The 17,910-nt window shown below is 43.6% G+C and overlaps 1 protein-coding gene across 18 annotated transcripts in view; it reads left to right on the forward strand.

Annotated features, from left to right (window-relative positions):
• dlg1 (MAGUK family member discs large 1) overlaps positions 1–17,910 on the forward strand; it is a 660,262-nt gene that overhangs the window by 485,180 nt on the left and 157,172 nt on the right. For all 18 annotated transcript variants that reach the window (XM_076367771.1, XM_076367772.1, XM_076367774.1 and 15 more), the window contains one exon: positions 10,885–10,920. In XM_076367771.1, the coding sequence (XP_076223886.1) occupies positions 10,885–10,920 (36 nt within the window). The remainder of the gene's footprint in view (positions 1–10,884; positions 10,921–17,910) is intronic.

The raw sequence follows: 17,910 nt of genomic DNA on the forward strand, positions 1-17,910 counted from the left end.
TCGAATGCTGTTATCATTGTGAAATCAGAATAAACTGTCGGACTAAATGGTTGTTTACGTCAGAGTGACGTATAATGGTACATCAGTGCATAGTGCAGAAAAAGCGAAATGTTTCAAGAAACGATCAACGGGAAAGGAAATGGAACAACAAATATCCTCACGTTGAAATAATTGCTACAGCAGTACGTTCAAGGGTACTGACGGAAAGGGGATCGTTAATTTTTCAGTCCGACGGAGGAGACCGGCGGTGAAGTTCTAACAATGAATTTAAGCTCGAATTCGCACTCGTTACTCTGCTCTGAAAGGCATCGCTAATCGAAGACAAATCGATTTTGTCTTTTCATTTTGCTCTCTCCCCGCCGAAATCAATTCGAATTCAATTCCGTTCCTCGCGCCGGTTAACGACTCGCCGCGCCATCTCCGTGTACGCTCGTTGTTTTTACCGATAATTGTAACGGACGTGAGTCTGGCCGACGGGCGAACGGCCATCGCCGTTACAGCCCGGCAATTTTTGCATTATTTCCGGCGCAGGTGTTGCAAAATTTTCCGACGCACGTCGCTTATAAACGATTTTTGTTTCCTGTTCTTAATTAATAAACTAATAAACCTCCCGAATCTAGTTTTACATTGCTACGTAAACAAATCATTCAATTCAATATTCCAGTATACATTAAAATTCTAAACACCTTGCAAATCTTTGCGTTTGAACGTTCAATTATACATCTAACATTCCACGTAAATAATTCCTCTATGTCGAAGTCACGATTCACAATTACGATTAATTCAACAATTTTTCATGTAACCCTCGAGTGTGTTTCCAAATTATTTTTCATCATCCACAATCGTACATTAATTTCCATTTTACGTCGGTATAGAAATGATGCTAGCGTGAGGTCGATTCGGAAGAACAATTCAGTTTACAAATTCCCTGTGCTCGGCGCGCTCACAAAATTTCCACTGAATTTCTTCGGTGAATTTAATTAAAACGCGACGCGAAAAGGGCAGTGGAGTACGGGAAGGAAAAAAAAAGGTTGGGCCGGCCGTACGCAATGTTTCGAGAGAATTAAACGGTATCGTTTCCCGATTTGCGATGCACCGGTGCCCTCGGTGCATGTATTCCGGGGTCCGTGCCGGTGCACGACAGAACCGAGATCTTTATTGCGTTTCGAAGTACCGGGACGGGCAAACAAAGCGGTAATCTGTCGTGCAGGTTGTTCCGCCGACGCGGCACGAAATTGCATTCCGTAGTAAACGGGCGAAAATGGTGAAGGCCGTGCGCTGGCCGAGCCTCGTGTTCGCCGTGTACACTGTAAACATTCGTGTCCAGCTACACAAGCGTCCTCCCGGACCAGAAAGAGAAAGTTACATGCGGCGGCACGTTAATATTTTTTGCAATATCTGGACACCAGCGGGAAAAAAAGGAGCTTTAAGCTTTCCGCGGTAATTTCGCGGCGCAAGCGGCAAACTTTAATGCCCACTAATGGACGATGGATCTTTTTATTTCGAATTTCAATGGCGACACCGCTACAGAATTTTTATGCGCGTATACGTTTCCAAATTGTATGCATTTACGTGACTAATCTCGGAAGGAAACCGAAGAATCTCCGACTGTTTTAACGATTTCGTAAAACTCGCTGGAATAGTTTATACGTTCAAAAGTTCACTTAACGATCGTAGAAAATTGTGGGACTGGCGATAAATTCTTCCTAACAATTTCAATGTAAAAGTGAAATAATAATTTTCTGCTTTCCTAATTTTCTGCGTTTGCGGTAAATGCTTGAGCGCGACGATTTTAAAGTGCTGCCTACTACGTGTACTGTTTAACAATTCGAACTGTGTAAATGTTTCATGTTATCGCGTAAAAGGCCATTAAATACTTTTTATCTGTAACGGAACGACTTCCGTACACCGGCGGGGCAATTCGACGCGGAAAATTGAGTGTAAACTTATTACGTGAAATATGCATTTTAATTTCGAAGATAGCATCGGGAGGGGTAATTCGTTTGCTGAATTTACTTTCGTAGAATCCGGCCGGCATCGATTCAGTGGGTGGCGTCGTAAAAATTCCTTTAAAAAAGGGATTACGCCAATATCGGGCCGCTTTCGATGCGTTTGATAGAGTTTCAATTGTTCCGAGCCGGCCTCCGCGGCTCGTCGCGGAACGTCGACACCTATACTTTATTATCAGCAGACGTTAACGAGCGCCGCTGAAGTCTCTCGCCCATTGGATTAAGCGTCTAAAGGCCGGTCTGGCTCTGCGTTTTACTTCGGCATTAACGATAAAAGAAAGCTTTACGACCTGGCCGGGTCGAACATCGTCCTCGAACAGTAATTAAGATAGAATCTTTCGGCAAGTGATCGGTGGATTCGCCGTTAATCGACCGAGCCGGCCAGTCTCGCTTTAAGACCCCGCGACATTAAAATTCACCACGTTGAAAGTTCGCCGCATCTTCTGTAAGCGATTAAGACGCAACGGTATTTAAATTGGAATTATTTAAATCGTAGGCAAACGATCCCCCGGGATTTGAATGCGAGAAACGGAACACTTCTACGCGTTGGTGGCGTCGAAATGGTAGATTGGCCTCCGCGGGGGAAAGGAACTCGCTAAAAATATTAATTTTCCGATCGAAGACATGTATCTAGTTCGAACTTAACGCCGATAAATTATCACACAGAAATGCTTTCTCTAAAGAATTCACGTTTCCGCTGTTAATATCACAGAATCGGGGAAGAATGGGAAGATGGCAATGCCGAGGACAGAATATCGAACTGTACACTTCCTTTCACCGCCATTTTCCATTGTTCCGCTGCTGGCACTCCTCCTCCCTCTCTATTTTTCTTACGCGTCTACGACTTGGACGGCAATAGATTTTCCGTTGTTTAGAAAACGATAAAACATTTCCCACGGATCGCTTCGTTGCATATCGGGAACAATGCCGCATAGTTCGTTCATTTTTTTCGCCGTATTGTCGGTTCATTTTAATGCAGAACTTAATAAATTGCGAATGTAGCGGGGCGAACTGAGCCGAGAAACCGGTAGAAATGGCGGAAACCGTCAAGCGTAGGATTGAAGCTAGTTCCTTCATTTCTGAACTGTTTCAAATTTTGCTTGCCCGATTTACTCTGCTGAACAATAGTGTATTTAATTTTCCCTTTTAGTTTCATAGTACAGATTCTATTTAGGCATCACAATTCTCAATAGTATTTTATTCATCCAACTCACTAATATTATGTTTTATTCATTCCCACAAGATTTTGTCACTTGAATAAATTGAATCAACTTTGATTTCCCAGATTTCTATATATTGTTCACTGTACCAATGCTCTCCGTAATTAAAAAAGTATACGTGCCAAGGCTACAAAGAAATACAATGGAAGACTTTGCATCCCCGAGCATCTGGACCGCAGTAGGCAGAAACAAAGGATTGAATTGCATCATAAAGAATAAAATAACGAAGATGCCCGGGGATTCGGTACACGCGGAGGGAATTAACGAGCGTGACGGGAGCAGCACAGCTTGTACGTGCCGCCTAGAAAAGTTCGACGTCCTTGTAACGAGAGTTTTACGTTCCGTTTCATAACCACACTTCTCCATAATCGTAAAGAAAGCCTGGCAACGGACAGATCCGAGGGCTTGCCCGACTGATACCGACTGACGAGCTAACGATGACGTTGGATCTGCGTTTTATTGAGCTTCGAACGTGAACCACCCCCTCGGTGTTTCGCTGACCGTGTCTCTCCAGCTATAAATTCGCGTTTGCGTGAAGAAGCTCGTAAATTTCTGCTTCCCCAGCTGAAGACATTATTGGTGGTTCGTTCGACGATTACCCTCCATCGTTTTCCCCATTCTATTATAATCATAGTCTACTCTATACATCGTTTGAATCGTACCATTTGACCGTTGTTTCCTAGAATAGTAGAGTTTACGCTTTATTTTCTCCACAGCGATCACGAACGAATATTGATTTCGTGAAAAATATGTTTAATCACGCGTTTTTGAATTTCTAATGTTTTTAAAACAAAAGCATGTCTGCGTTCGAACGTATCTGAGCATATTTAAAGGCCACGGAAACATAATTATCAAATTTACGATTATAACAAATAAATAGAATGACGAAAACGGAAGGTTGACCAAGAATAGTCGGATTACCAAGTTCTCATGATGCGAACGGAAGAGCGGAATAGTGCTTTCTGTTTCAATTGGACATTGAAAACAATGTTCGTCGTTAGCCATTTGCCATTAGCGAAGAGCTGTCGTGATGCGTGTCGCAAGGTGCAGCGCATTCGAAATCATCCTGCGTATATCACGATTCAAATGAATAGGTCCGCCAGCGTTTTTCTTTTATCCGCGCTCTCTTTCCATTTGTCTGTCCCGCAGCAGCCGCGGAATGCGTGCGTTGCGTGTGGCGCATCGTAAAACTCCGCGAGATAAAGCTTTCGAACAATGTTCCGCGGCGCTCGCAAATCGAAAATGTAAAAAAAAATAGGGGAACTCGGGAAGGAAAAGTATAAAAACGGACCGTGTTCCCTTGCGCGCGTAAAAGGGGAGAAGTAAAAGCGGAGAATGTATGCCGATAAAATTATATGGATGCCCACGGTAACGAACTGAAAGAAGCACGCTGTTTTGTTTACAACGGCCGGTGCCAGCGTTTTTCTTCTGCTGGAAGGCCAGCGGAAAGATATCGAATCCGCGGATCCCTAGTTTTACGGTGATATTTTTGTAACGGTTCCGGAGGTTATGTACCGATATTGTACAATTAATGCTTTCGTTGCTACAGTGGATCCGTGGGACCGGAACTTCGAAACGACTTGAAAATAATTATAATTCATGACACAACTGACATTGAATAAAAATACTCAATAGCATAAATAACTAGATAACAGTGTAACGTAAGAATCGTGGTAGCAAATCATTGATAATCGTTCCTTTTTTTTCCTGCAGACGAATAAGTGGTACGTAAATGATGAGGTTTTTCGTGGCAATAAACGTGTTAATAACGGCAATAAAAAATTTATTAGCAAGAGATAAATCGTCATTGACGAGCATTTGAACGGCGACGGATTTGACGCTTCGCCCGGGACCGTTGTTCTTCTGTTCCGCCGACCGCAATATATAATATTGGAACACGTTCCCGTTGAAGGGTCCGGAGAATTCATCACTGTGAGCTCGAAAACGATGGTAGCCCATTTTCGTGGAGTCAGCAATGGATTATTTCTCCCGGCGATCGGAAATGGACATATAATTCATTGGCTTGAGCATAATTCTGCCTCGACGTTCGGTCGTTCGTCGATTGGCTTTTTTATCCGATCGATTCGGGAAGCTTGCGAGACCATCAGGCGTATGGAGAGTTTCAATAGGCTTTCTTCTGTTTAATCTTTTATTGAAAAATAATCGTTGCCGATTCAAATTACTTCCTATTACCGTTCAATGTATTGACTTTATAAGCTCTATGTACTTTCATACGGATAACAGTATATCGTAGCTTTTATTAGCTTTCAAACATTTCTCTTTATTACAATCTCTTTTATCTACCTTAATAAAGTCTGGCCGAATGAATTATTTCCGGTGAAATGGATTATACTAGTATGAAATTTGAAAATAATTTATTCTGGTAAATTAAAGTATTCATCGTAACTAAACGTAATTTCGGAAGAATTTAATCCATCTTTTGATCTGCTAAATTCCTAACAATATCCCTAATTCACTTATGTAATTTGCAGAAGTACGCAACAACACAATAACCTCGAAGGTATTATAGCTCCCGTGGCACATCGCGCTCGCGTCGTAGCATAAATTTCGTCGCGGCATTAAATACCATCCTTGAAGCCCGGGGACAAAGTTGCCGACTTGATCTGGGACCGTGTCATCCCTTGGATGCGCCCTACACTAGTCGTAACAAATAAGGAGTTCGTGTAGGAGGATCTCACGGCATCCTGGAATTCTGCCTTATCTCGTAAAGCCAGACTTTACATGGAATCCCATGGAGAGCCAAATATTCTTGAGCGCCGTACCGTTCTCGATATATTAAAACTTTCTCGTTTTGCGGAATGTTTTGCAACGCTTTCAAACAACGCTCAAAATGTCCAATTTCTTTTCCCTTCCATATAAATGTATGAAGCTACACTTTCAAAGACGTTGTGTCAAACATTTCAAAGTTAAAATTGTTTTGCTCATATTGAAACGTTTAATAGTCAGTTCCCCCGAAAATCAATAAGGGAGAATACCGTTAGCGAACACTATCGATAAGTCTAACAGTCGCTGCATAAATCTTATTTCAGTTAAAGGGGAGTTCGCCGCACAATCGGAGGTATAAAGCAATTAAAACAACTGGATTCACTGCGTAGAAGCAAATTATTCCGAATACAACGCTGCATCCATTATCCAACAACTTGGGAAATTGCAATCTGTAAAAAATGAAGTTCCGTTCACGCGAGGAGTGTCGTGCAGTCGGTTGAGCTTCGTGCAGTGTCCGGGATTAGAGGAGCGATGAAGCACAAACAAGAAACTCGAGTTGAAGCGTCCGCAGGAATCCAGGAATTCACGAGATCTCGTAAATCCGGTATTACAAGGACTTTTGCTAAGTTTCTGGTTGGTTTGTTAGAAGGTTTTGCGTGTTTCCCGGTGCATATAAAACAACAGTCTGACGGTTACGACCTCTCAATTATGAACATCCGTCAGCAATAGTAATTAAGGCGGCTGAAACACGCTTAGACGCGTGTTCCGTAGAATACGTTAAAATGTTACTATCTACGACCACGACACTCGAATTAAATTAACCCGGACCAGGAGATTGGAATCAGTCTATTCCAACCCTAAGAGAGTTGCGTTGATCAAAGGCAGTCGGTCAAGAGAACTAAATCAAATTAATCCTGGGCCGAAAGACTCCAGGAAACCTAGGATCAAGGGATTCATGCCAGATTGCCAAGAAAAACGGATTCAAACTTGTGAACCCTGGGCATAAGAATTTAATCACGAAACTGTTAGAATACAGTACACCCAATTTAATAACATTAGGACGCAATGATCTACTCCCAAGGATCTAAACTTGAGCTCCAGTTCCTAGTAGTAAACGTGTGCTTCTCAAGGAAATAGTTGTGAAATATTTTCTTGTTGTTTATACATATCTAAACTTTTTTCATGCTTGTGGTACATCGAAAGCGTAATGTTCCTTGGATTTTTCAATCATTTGCAATATCGTGCGTCTAACCAAAACAATACTGTATCGGTCGATTTAATACTCCGCCCTTTTGGTGGCTCGTACGTCGTCGATCTAATCCCCTTAGCTGTTAAATTGTGGTCTTAGAACTTAGCGGAGTGCCTCGTAAGTTTCAGCTACCTTGGGGAAACCGGTGCCCTCCTTCATCCCTTAGTGAATTTCATCCTTTCCCCTTTGCTTCGTATTCTGTCCCTCTAGGCACAGTGATCGTTCATTTTATTACCGATAAATCTCGTCGGCGATTCACGAAGCTGAACTTCTTTCCACATAACCCGGTCCCTCCATTATGAAACTTCTTGCAGATGAAATTTTTCGATCGTGTTATAAGCAATGACATATTTCTGAAATTGAACTATCGAATATCTAACTATGTCGATCATGAAATACATCGATTAGCTGTGTGTGTGTATGTATATGTTCGAGGCTATTTAAGTTTATAAACTCGACATTAAAAATTCGAATAGCCCGAACAGCTCGGGCCCTCGAATAAAATGCAAAAGGGAAGTTGTTCGGGAATAAGTGCTTCTTTTTATACCTTTCTAAGATGACGTTCCCTATCTACTCTCTTCACGTCGAGCCATTATACCTTCCATAAAGGCGAAAGGAAGTCGTACCTTCGATAATGAAAAATGAAATTCACCGTTCGCCCACTTTTATAGCTCTCAAAGAGCGTGGAATTCGTATAAATTTATATTCCTACGATTTGTTGGGCCCTCCAGGCGATCAGGCGTTGGTGAAAACACACCCGGATCGCTCGTAACGAAATGGAACGACCTAATCGGGCTAGATTCGGTGGGAGCGATAAAATTCGTGGTGTCCTTGTCGGGGACACAGATAAAGCACAATGTAAACAGGACCTTGCAATTAAAGCGAAGCTCTTTGCGGGCAAAGCTGATCTGGAACGAGAAAAGTTTCAAGTGTTGTTTGTCTAGGTATCATTCCCGTGGCTGTCGAAAGTTACGAATATACCAATTTACTCGAGCAGAAAATTTGCAATTAGGTTAGGTCCGGAAGAAGTCGCCTTTGCAGACCCGTCTACTGATAGTGTAACAATTAAAAACGTATCCGAAGAAATCCAGTTAACTACATCTAATTCGTTCACGTCTATTGAACGGACTTTGTGGTTTCACAAGAAATTTGATTTCTTCAGTTCTCCTTTTTCCCTTGCGTAAAATGATGTCGGTTTTACGAACTATCAAAAGCACAGTTATGAAAACGCGAACGTACGGTGGTAAAACAGAACACCGATGTTTCATTACGCGTTCCTCCCCGTAATTTCTGCAAATAATAACACCATGCCTCCCGGTTCCATTTTCTACCTGGGTTCCATCTAGTGCCATAGCACTCTGGCAATTTACCCGACTTTTACGCAGTGTTTAACTCCATTAAACGATTAAATCTTCCGTTGTCAACCTATACAAGTGCCGTTGTACTCTTCTTTTAACCTTTCCAGTAGAAATTGTTATTCCATTACGACTCAAACTCTAAGAGAAATAGTTTCTTAAACTTGAAAGAAGAACATGTTACTGATTTTTGTTGAACTATTCATTAGTAGGTTTCGGATGGTTTAAATTGTTATAAGTAAAAAATAAAAAACTTTTACGTTGAGGGAATGGAAACCCGTTAATAATCATTATTGCTATTAGAAAGGTCTGTCCAGTCCACCGTGCCATACGTATCTCTTGAAGACACGAGCAACTTTATACGACGTGACGTCTGTTTTTCCTCGGCGACGTGAAATTGATATCGGTATTATCCGACTGCGCCATCGAATTCGCTCGAGGCACTACTTCCGTCTCGTAATGGGATTTTGATAGTAACTGGTCGAGAGGTATCAACCCTCATCATGGGAATAATTTCCTCGTCGTATCTGTATCGCGTTTCGGTATACCTCGCACGTTAAAACGCGATACGTTATCGCCAGCAGCCGCATTATGTGTTTCACCATCCGCCTTACCATCGTTTCCTTTCCTTGCACAGGCGTGGCAAGGAAAAATATTTGTTCATTAATTACTGAAGAATTATTTCGTTTATCAACTATTCTATAAAAAGCACAAACTTCTGGCTTTACCAGTGGTTATGGGTCGTATGATTTATATTCTTCAAGTTCAGCTTTGTTCCTATTGTTCCAATCACTCGAGTGCTCCATCCTTCTAGTTCCCAAATTACGTAATTTAGTGTTATTGCTGTTAAGTTCCTATGTTTGTTATTGTCTTATCCGAGTCCTATTGTTCGTCGCTATCGCCGTCAACCTATTCAAGTGAATTATTTCGGAAAGTTTCATGAGCGCCACTGTTTTAATCATGTTAATTGTATTAAATAATTCTACTGTGCACGTTTAGTTAGAAAAAGAGGCACGTTTCCTTTTCTCTTCTTCTATTTTAGAAGACTTTAATACGCTTGGAGCATTCGTATTACCTTTGACAAAATTTGATACTGCCAGTAGAAAGATGTATCAGTCATTAACATCGTTCGATTCTAGCGATAAATTTATTAAACAGTAGCAAGCCAAGATTATTATTCTCATTAGTTATTTTCTTTTATCTGTCCCATTTCTCGCAAATTATTACCTTGACGTTTCAAGAAGAATTCCAATATACGTGTATACGGCGCGCAAGTGTTCTGCACACGTTCAAATGGTATGGCGTAACGAATGCTACATTGGATCAACTTGCAGCTCACGGGTGCAAAGCACAATGTGCTCCATGACGCCTATATTGCCGCCATAAATCTAGCAAGGCGGTTGAACATTAACCAAGCGACCGCCACCTATACTTCCGACATCGGTCTACCTCTGCGCCCGATAAAATACCTGTCTATACAGTCCGTGTTATTATTTACACCGATTTAATGAACCGTAACGGAGTTACGACTTCTCGTGCGAGTTCGCGCATCTGTCCGAAAAAAACGGGTGATGCCAGCTATAATACGTGTTACCGCGAAACAATTCGTACAGCAGAGCCCGGTAAAACCGTTTACAACTTCACGCTGATCTTTCATTCGTTGATTAGTTTTTTTCGATGCTGCACATCGTTCGCGACCTGTATGTTATTATATTTAACGATAGAAAAATACTTCGATTCCCAACGATTCGTACAATGAATCAGTAATTTCAGTTTAATAGAAATTTATTCGTCGCTGGCGTCAGGGTCCGTTTCTCATGGTTTTTCAGAGGCGCAATCACGCGAATGGTCATAGACCAAATTTCCGGTTATAAATCTCGGTGATGCGTCGGTCAGCTGGAAGAGTGAAAAATTGGATGACGATGTGGTCAGTTCACAGATGGACTCCCGGCCCGTCCTCATACCCACAAATAAAGCACATTTCAGAACATTTGGTGTGGACACGTTATAAAATCTATTGCGAAAAGTTCATTGGAGCGTGTGTCTGTGAAAAGAATGCGTCGTCGATATTATCGCTTTAAAGATAACCAGTTCATTGTCGGGGGGAAAACGTTTTCCTCTTCCTTCAAAGTCGGACGGGGGAGGAAACGCAAACTTGGTAGCGATTATAAATTCATTTGAGCAGATGTAACGAACGAGAACTCGGTTTCGAGTGGAAAGTCGCGGAAGACTAGTTACTCGGATGAATTTTTTAACGCTCACTTTCGTCCCCCGCTTTGTCTGACGTTAACACTCGTACTCATATCGTGTTCTTCTTGTTGCAGAGTCACGACAGCTGGCAAGGACACGACGGCGACCAGGTGAGCATTCGCAGCTTACGTTTGCCGACACTGCTTTGCTTTCGCTCTAAGCATGTCGCTTTGTTCTTTCATCTTTCCTGACGTCATGCGCTTTAATTATAGCACCATGTTTCACTGCGGGTGCAATTCTCTTGCGTTGCCCCGTTTTGATCTCGACCTTGATAAACCACCTTATTAGCATTACTAACTACCACATCACTTCTAACAGCTTTCTGTGGTGTTTAGTCGTTGCCGTTACTGGAGAATGCCAATGAGTAATGAACCACTTTTTTTAAATTCTGTGTTTTTATTTTAGTAGACTGTATTAAATAACGTTTGCTGTCAATTTATGAAGACCTGAAACCAACTCATTGCTGTTGGATCATTTACTGGTATATCCAAAGTTATTATCGTGGTTTTACATTCTAATGCATGCGTTTGTATTTTTATAATACATCATATCTAAATTCATAATTGAATGAGCAAACGATACCTCGATTGGTTCATCTCTAGAAACCGTTTACTGTAGTTCGAGGAACGAGGATCGTATTTAGAAGATCATGAATGAGAGAATGCATTTCCGAGGGTGAAAATCGTTTGCGCTATATCACGCAGCATTTTCGCCGATATTGGCACAGGTTACGTAAGAACGATCAAACCAGAGGAACGCGGGAATGGGTGGCGTTGAAAGAGTGCGCGGGGGAGCAAAAGCAATTTGCACGACAGTGATGCATGCGATTCGAGTTCTTACCATCTGGTTACGCGGTTACCACATGCGCGGTATCTCATCGTTATTAAGGGCGTTGCGGTTTAATGATGCGATCGTAGCAAGGACCGGCACATCAAGGTTTCAACGTTTCTCGTTAAGTACTAGCGATTAGTCGGCGCTAGAGAACCGCCTGTGAAAATATTTACCCGATCGCGGAGAGTCTCCCTTGTAATGCTTCTTACGGGTTAATCGATGATCCCTGATGTTGCCGGTGTTTACATCGCATTTATTATGCATCCATATTTTCCTTTCGTACATCATCGATGAAACACCCTTTGCGCATTAAGCATTTTAAACGGAGTATCTAAAACCTACGGAAGTCTCAGGGCGAAAGCGTTGTTAACAAAGAATTTTACAAGAATTAGGAAATATAAAATTTCCAAATATTTATTTTACATTTGTATCAAATCAGGAACCACGTCTTCTAAAACAGAAGGAAGAAGCAATAGCGGTTAAATTGCTCCACGCTTAAACGCGAAAGTTCAAGTTACCATTGTGGAAGTGGTAAATCAAACGGCGTCGGCCCGATCGTTAAACCGTTCGATCGCAATTGTCTTCAGGAACATCGACAGTCCGATAAGTCGTGAAGCACATAATTTACTCCCCTGGGATGGACTGTTTCACGGTGAGTAGACGTCGGAGAAGGGGGGAGCCGTAAAAAATCAAGGAAAAGGGCGAAAATACAGGAACATTTCCGCGAGACAGAACATCGCTTGGCAATTCAGGGCGCTTGTGGAACGCTTTTTACGAGGAAAGAAAGACGGCGGAGGCACTTAACAATGAAGGCTGGTTGAATGAGATTTAGTGTACCGTCTAATCGGGTTTACTCTCGCCTTAGGGCTCTGTCCCACGCTGATACGCCAATACAGGCTCAGACTACAGAGGTGGAAGAGTAAAGTCGTTGGTGTGGGTGAAGAGCGAGAGGAAGGAAACCGAAGAAAACTACGGGACCAAGTGGTTAGGGAACGCGTGCCGTGAATTTAAAAAGATTCGTTAAACCTTGATACTGCTATAGACTTCCCCATCCGTTGGACTCTTTGTTAAGAAGTTCGACTTACGAACCCCGCGCCCATAACGGCCCGCCGAGATTTATCTCGGTAAGAAGATTCGCCGGCAATGTCGACGGGAAACGGCGACTAATCGGTTTCACCCTTTCGATCCGCGATGACTGAATACTCGATCGTCGCGTTCAATCAGTTCACTGGCCGTTAACGATCATCGCCGAAGGAGAATGACCCGTTCATGATTTTCTTCAACGAAAATCCGTAGCTAACTTAATCAAGATTTCCGCTCGTCGCGAAGACAACCTCCTTCGGATTTCAATATTGAAAATCTTCATATCGTTCGCCAACATCTCGAAGAATCGAGCTCCGATCGATAGTTCTTGCCGTAGACACTCGAACGCGCTATACCGTTCCTCAATAGTGTCTTCCCCAGAGAGGATACGCTTCATCTTCCATCTTCTTGTTTCGAATATCCACGATACGTCACCCACTACGCCGTACTCCTGAAGGTTTTTTGTTCTCTTTGTAACGATACGAAGCGGATCGCTCTCTCCCGCCGGCTTTGTTCACGGCGAACAATTTCGCGTCGGAATTCTTTCTCTCCCCGTGAAAACTCTCTTCAACCGAATCCTTCAGTCACGCTCCTTCTTTCGCGCGTGAAGACACGCCATCTTGACTGTCAACCGATATTCCGTTGAATGTGTCGGTTCTTCGACGTTCTCGAATATTTCCCCTCGGATGTGGAAAAAATGTTGAACCTGTTTGCATTCAGAAGAGGAAACTTTTCCTGAAATATAGAACGTGGACTCAGAACGCAAGTTCTTCGTTATTTTTCAGTTATTTTCTACCGACGCTGTTCTACTATCGATGCAACGTGACAACCGGTCGCCACTTGAAAGCAAGAGTAGAACGAATAAAATAGTTTTTTTTAGTGTTTTTTCGTCATTTTTGAGGACTGAACTCGAAACTGCAGCTGCGCCCGTATTCTGGAGGGCACTCTATGCATTTTGATGTATTATGTCATTGGCGGAGCATGAAAAAGTTGGAGCAAAAAATTGCTACGGTATTCCGAGTGCGTGGACTGTTTCTGGGCTCGCGAGCCCAGAAACTTGGTTACATTTATCGCGTTAGCCCGCTGATGTTCCCCTGTTTTCTTGTTCTGGCGATATGTGCCCTTTTGGGAAATCTTACTACGTGGATCTCTAATAATTTGCTTGTCCAACGGAGAAAGGAGGCCGCTGAAGGCACGGTGCCGGTGAAATACTGGCGCTGTACGAAATCTCGCCGCGATTTGCGGACGTGAGCTCCTGCGGGAATTGTCTGGCGCGCGTGCAGATCGGATTGCCGCGCCGGGCTTCGTCGAATTCGAATGAAATCGCCTTCACGAAGATTTACGAGGTTCAACGTGGTCGAATCGTGACGCGCGAAGTCCAAGGCGTCAAATGTTTTCCTAATAATAGTTACAGAATCTATGGATAACACATCGCACCCTTCTTCTTCGAAAAGCTGAGCAAATGAACATGAAAACATGGGGCATATTGGCGTTTAGATTTGATGGAATATTGTTCCGCGTGTTTGATCTTCTACAGTTAACGAACTCGACTTTTCTTTTTACATTAAAACGTTTTTCTTAACATGCAGTTAAGATCCTTGGTTTCAATAGAAATGAATTTGAAGTGCTAGACGAAATTTCTGTAGTAAAGGGAACAAAAATTAGTTATTTACATTTTATAGCACAATATATTCTTGTTAATTATTAAACAAAAATTTGAGAAGAACGTTTTAGAACACGTCATTATCGATCAGAGGTTCGTAATTTTCAAATATTTTCAGTGATTATCGTTTAATCAAATTCAGACGTCAATAGCGAAAGCCGCCCTTTCAAACGGTCAATCCCTCTTCTAAATGCTAAGCTACTAAATTCCGCCTCTGAATTCCCGTGTCCACGGATCAGAGTGTTCCGCTTCAGGAATTCCTGCAAAACACACGCTTTCGTGTGTTCCCCGCACGGAAAACAAGGTTCCGCGTGTTAATTAAGTCGATAAAAAGCAACGTCCCTCTTCGTTGTTATTCCGCCTCGTTGCCACGAGAAGGTACCTCCTTTTTGCATCTTTTTCTGCCCCTCGTCTCCGTGAAAATATTTTTGAAGAATCGCGGTTCGCGAAGGGTACTCGGGACATCAGAAGAGCCTGCCGAGAGGTGAATTAACTGCCAAACAATCTCGGTAAACGAAACGTTTGCCCAACGATCACCGGGACGGTTCGTTCGCCGTAGTAATAAGGTTTGCGGTACGTCAGGCGCTCGGGCACTTCTCATTGTCCCGGCGACGCGGTGTATTTTTTTTTTAATCCCTGCTGCGTAACTACCGACCATTGTTTCTCTGTCACTTTTGTCTCGACGGTTAAACGCGTTTAATTTTTATAGGGTCGTGCGCGCCGGGGGAAAGTGTATTCCAGAGGTTTTCATGGTTCGCTTGTAAATACATTCTCATTACGGCTTTATTGTTGTTCAAAGGGGCGCTTCATCCGTTTTCAGGGCATTAAAAAACTCGAAAATCCCCTTCACGCGCAATGTATCGCAGTAACTAACACGGGGAACAGGGCTTGGTGCCAATTACCTTAACTCACCCCCTCTCGCCCCTTCCTGGCCGGCTTTATCACAGCTTTCTTTCCCTCTCTCGCTTCCGTTTCTATTCCGCTCTCGTACACGCACTCGCTCTACACTTGTCCCTTTTTTCTTCCTCCCGGTCCCCTTCTCCTCCTTTTTTTCTCTCCACTTCCCGCCCTCTCCTTCCTCGATGAGCATTCGCGACTCTCGCCGCAAATGAGCCACTCCAGTTATGAGAGATTAGCCTACGGTGTTCGGCGCATAACTTCCTGTCCTCTGTTGTTTTTCTTTTCTTTTTTTTTGTTGTTGTTGTTGTTGTTGTTTTCTCTCATTACTAGGGTCGTGCGGAAGGCGGGGCCTGCCGAGATTCAACCGCGGAGAGAAACGAATTCTGAAAAAACGCGGGAAAAGAAATGGAACGAGCTCGTGACGTTCGGTCGACGACACGCACTAATTAAGCTCCAGCATCCGCCCCGGTGTTCTGCTCGGTATTCCGTTGTGTTCGATTCAATAAACCACGATGCCAATTGTTTTGCATTGCTGTTATTTCTCTTTCGTTCTCACGTTCCCTCGCCCTTCCTTCCTTTCCTCCTTAGTACAGGTTCAACGACTTTCAACGGTTAATTAACGTTCCGATGAACGTTGTACGATACAATTTTGAATATCAAAATAACGATAACCGCTACAGACGTGCATATGTGATGCATATTCGACAAATGACTGCGTTATTAATTGTCAGTTGTATTTCAATTTCCGCGGGGAATACGAAGACACCCGATAACGTGGGCGGCGAGTGGCTTATCGATAGAGTTTGCCGTGCGGTCAGAATACATAGGTGTCACTCATAGTACCAATCCACGCCACGCTCCAGAACAATTAATCAGGTTCCGCTCGATCCCGTCGTCGTAGTCTCCCGCGGTTGGACATGATACGCGCCTGGTATTATATAACACGAAACAATTCGTGTGTGAAGGTTATGCTAAAAATAACAGTCTAGAACCCGATACGCGTAGAAAATGCGCTCCATATTTTTCGAATCACTGGCGGCGCCAAACGTATCGCCCGATTATCTTGATAAACGGTGACCGTCCATTCAATTTGCCGAATTGAATCAATCCCATTGATCGTCCGGGGGTAAAACGCACCCCCGTATACCGGTGCCAAACAATTTTCGGCTAGCCGATTCTCGGGATATGGGGTAGCGGCGGCGTCTCCGCGTAATTTCCAGTTCGGATAGGGAAATTTGGTCGGAAATCGACTCAAAGGGCAGCACAAAGGGACCCGTTGCGCCAACGTTAGGCGGGCTTCGATGCATCGCACGCGATTTTGGCGGCGGCCCGTTCCCGAAGGCGGGCGAGCCCGTTAGAGAAATGCAAATTGCGCCCCGGCCAGACAGCATTAAACGTTGCCATTGTTCCTACAGCGTACTCCAACGGTGGCGCGGCAGCGATGGCAGTGCGCGGTTGCATACAGGCAACATGCGAGAAATGCACCGCCAGCGAAATTGCCTCCCCGGAAATTCTAAAGGTTTCGTTTAAGTTTCCAGGTCATATGGCTCGAAGCGTCGGGAAAGAAAAGAACGGTCGGCGGCACGAACGCGCCCCCGGCTGACCGCTTTCGGCTGCGAGCGTATTTATTTCCCGGCGCGCAATCAGAAAGAGTTCAAGCGGTCAATTCCGCCGCGGCGAAAAGGAAACAGCGGGAAAAGGGAAAATAAAGCGGGACACTTCCATCCTTTTCGGTACTATCAAGTCGAGCAAGGGGTGAGGAGCACGACCCGGCGGAATCGCGGCGCGGCTAAATACACAGACGGGTTATTCCGTCTCGTTGGATTTACATGTGACGCCAGGGTGGAAAAAAGAAACTCGTTCACGCTGCACGGCCGCCCGTTCCTTTTTTTTCGGGGCGAACCTCGTGAAAAAGAGCTGAAGGAATTCCACGAGATCCCGTTCTACAAGAGGCTTTTTTGTCGAAAAGGAATTCCTTGGCTGGATGCGCGCGTACGCTCAAACAGGGCGCGCTCGTTTTTTTTCCTCGCCGGGATTAAATTGAAACGAGTTTCCCGATTCGAAGGCGCACCACGTGTCCTTCAAAGGCGACTTCGAAGCCGTGGATTACTTGGCGCGGCGAGAGATTGCATTTAAACTCCGGTCGGATGGGACGCAAGCGCAACGCCGGTAATAGACATTTTTGCCCATTACGGGACTCCGTTAAGAGGGAAAGGAACGTTTCCGCGAATGCAGACCTGCACCCAACATTCTTGCCGCCGAAACGAGACAGTGTGTACAGTCGGTTTCTTTACCTCCCGGCGATAGCCCCCGGTTACGAAAATTCTTTAATGTTCCGGTGTCCCGATTTCTTGGGCATCTTGCAAGGATTTCTGTACATTGTTGCCTAACCGACGAAAGATCGTACGGACTGAAATGTAAAGTTTCCAAATATTTATATTTCATTTCTGTATGTATATATATATATTAATCACCTTATCAATAATTAATTAAGTTATACTTTGATACGAGAATTATACACGCATTTTTTCCATTGCATTTTCTAAATTTGATACATAGTTTTTAACTGCCTATATCGCGTATACTCAAGTAATCTGGAATAGTCTATCCACACCAAAATAGT

The sequence above is a fragment of the Nomia melanderi genome, chromosome 5 (assembly GCF_051020985.1).
Source record: "Nomia melanderi isolate GNS246 chromosome 5, iyNomMela1, whole genome shotgun sequence".
Taxonomy (NCBI): Eukaryota; Metazoa; Arthropoda; class Insecta; order Hymenoptera; family Halictidae; genus Nomia; species Nomia melanderi.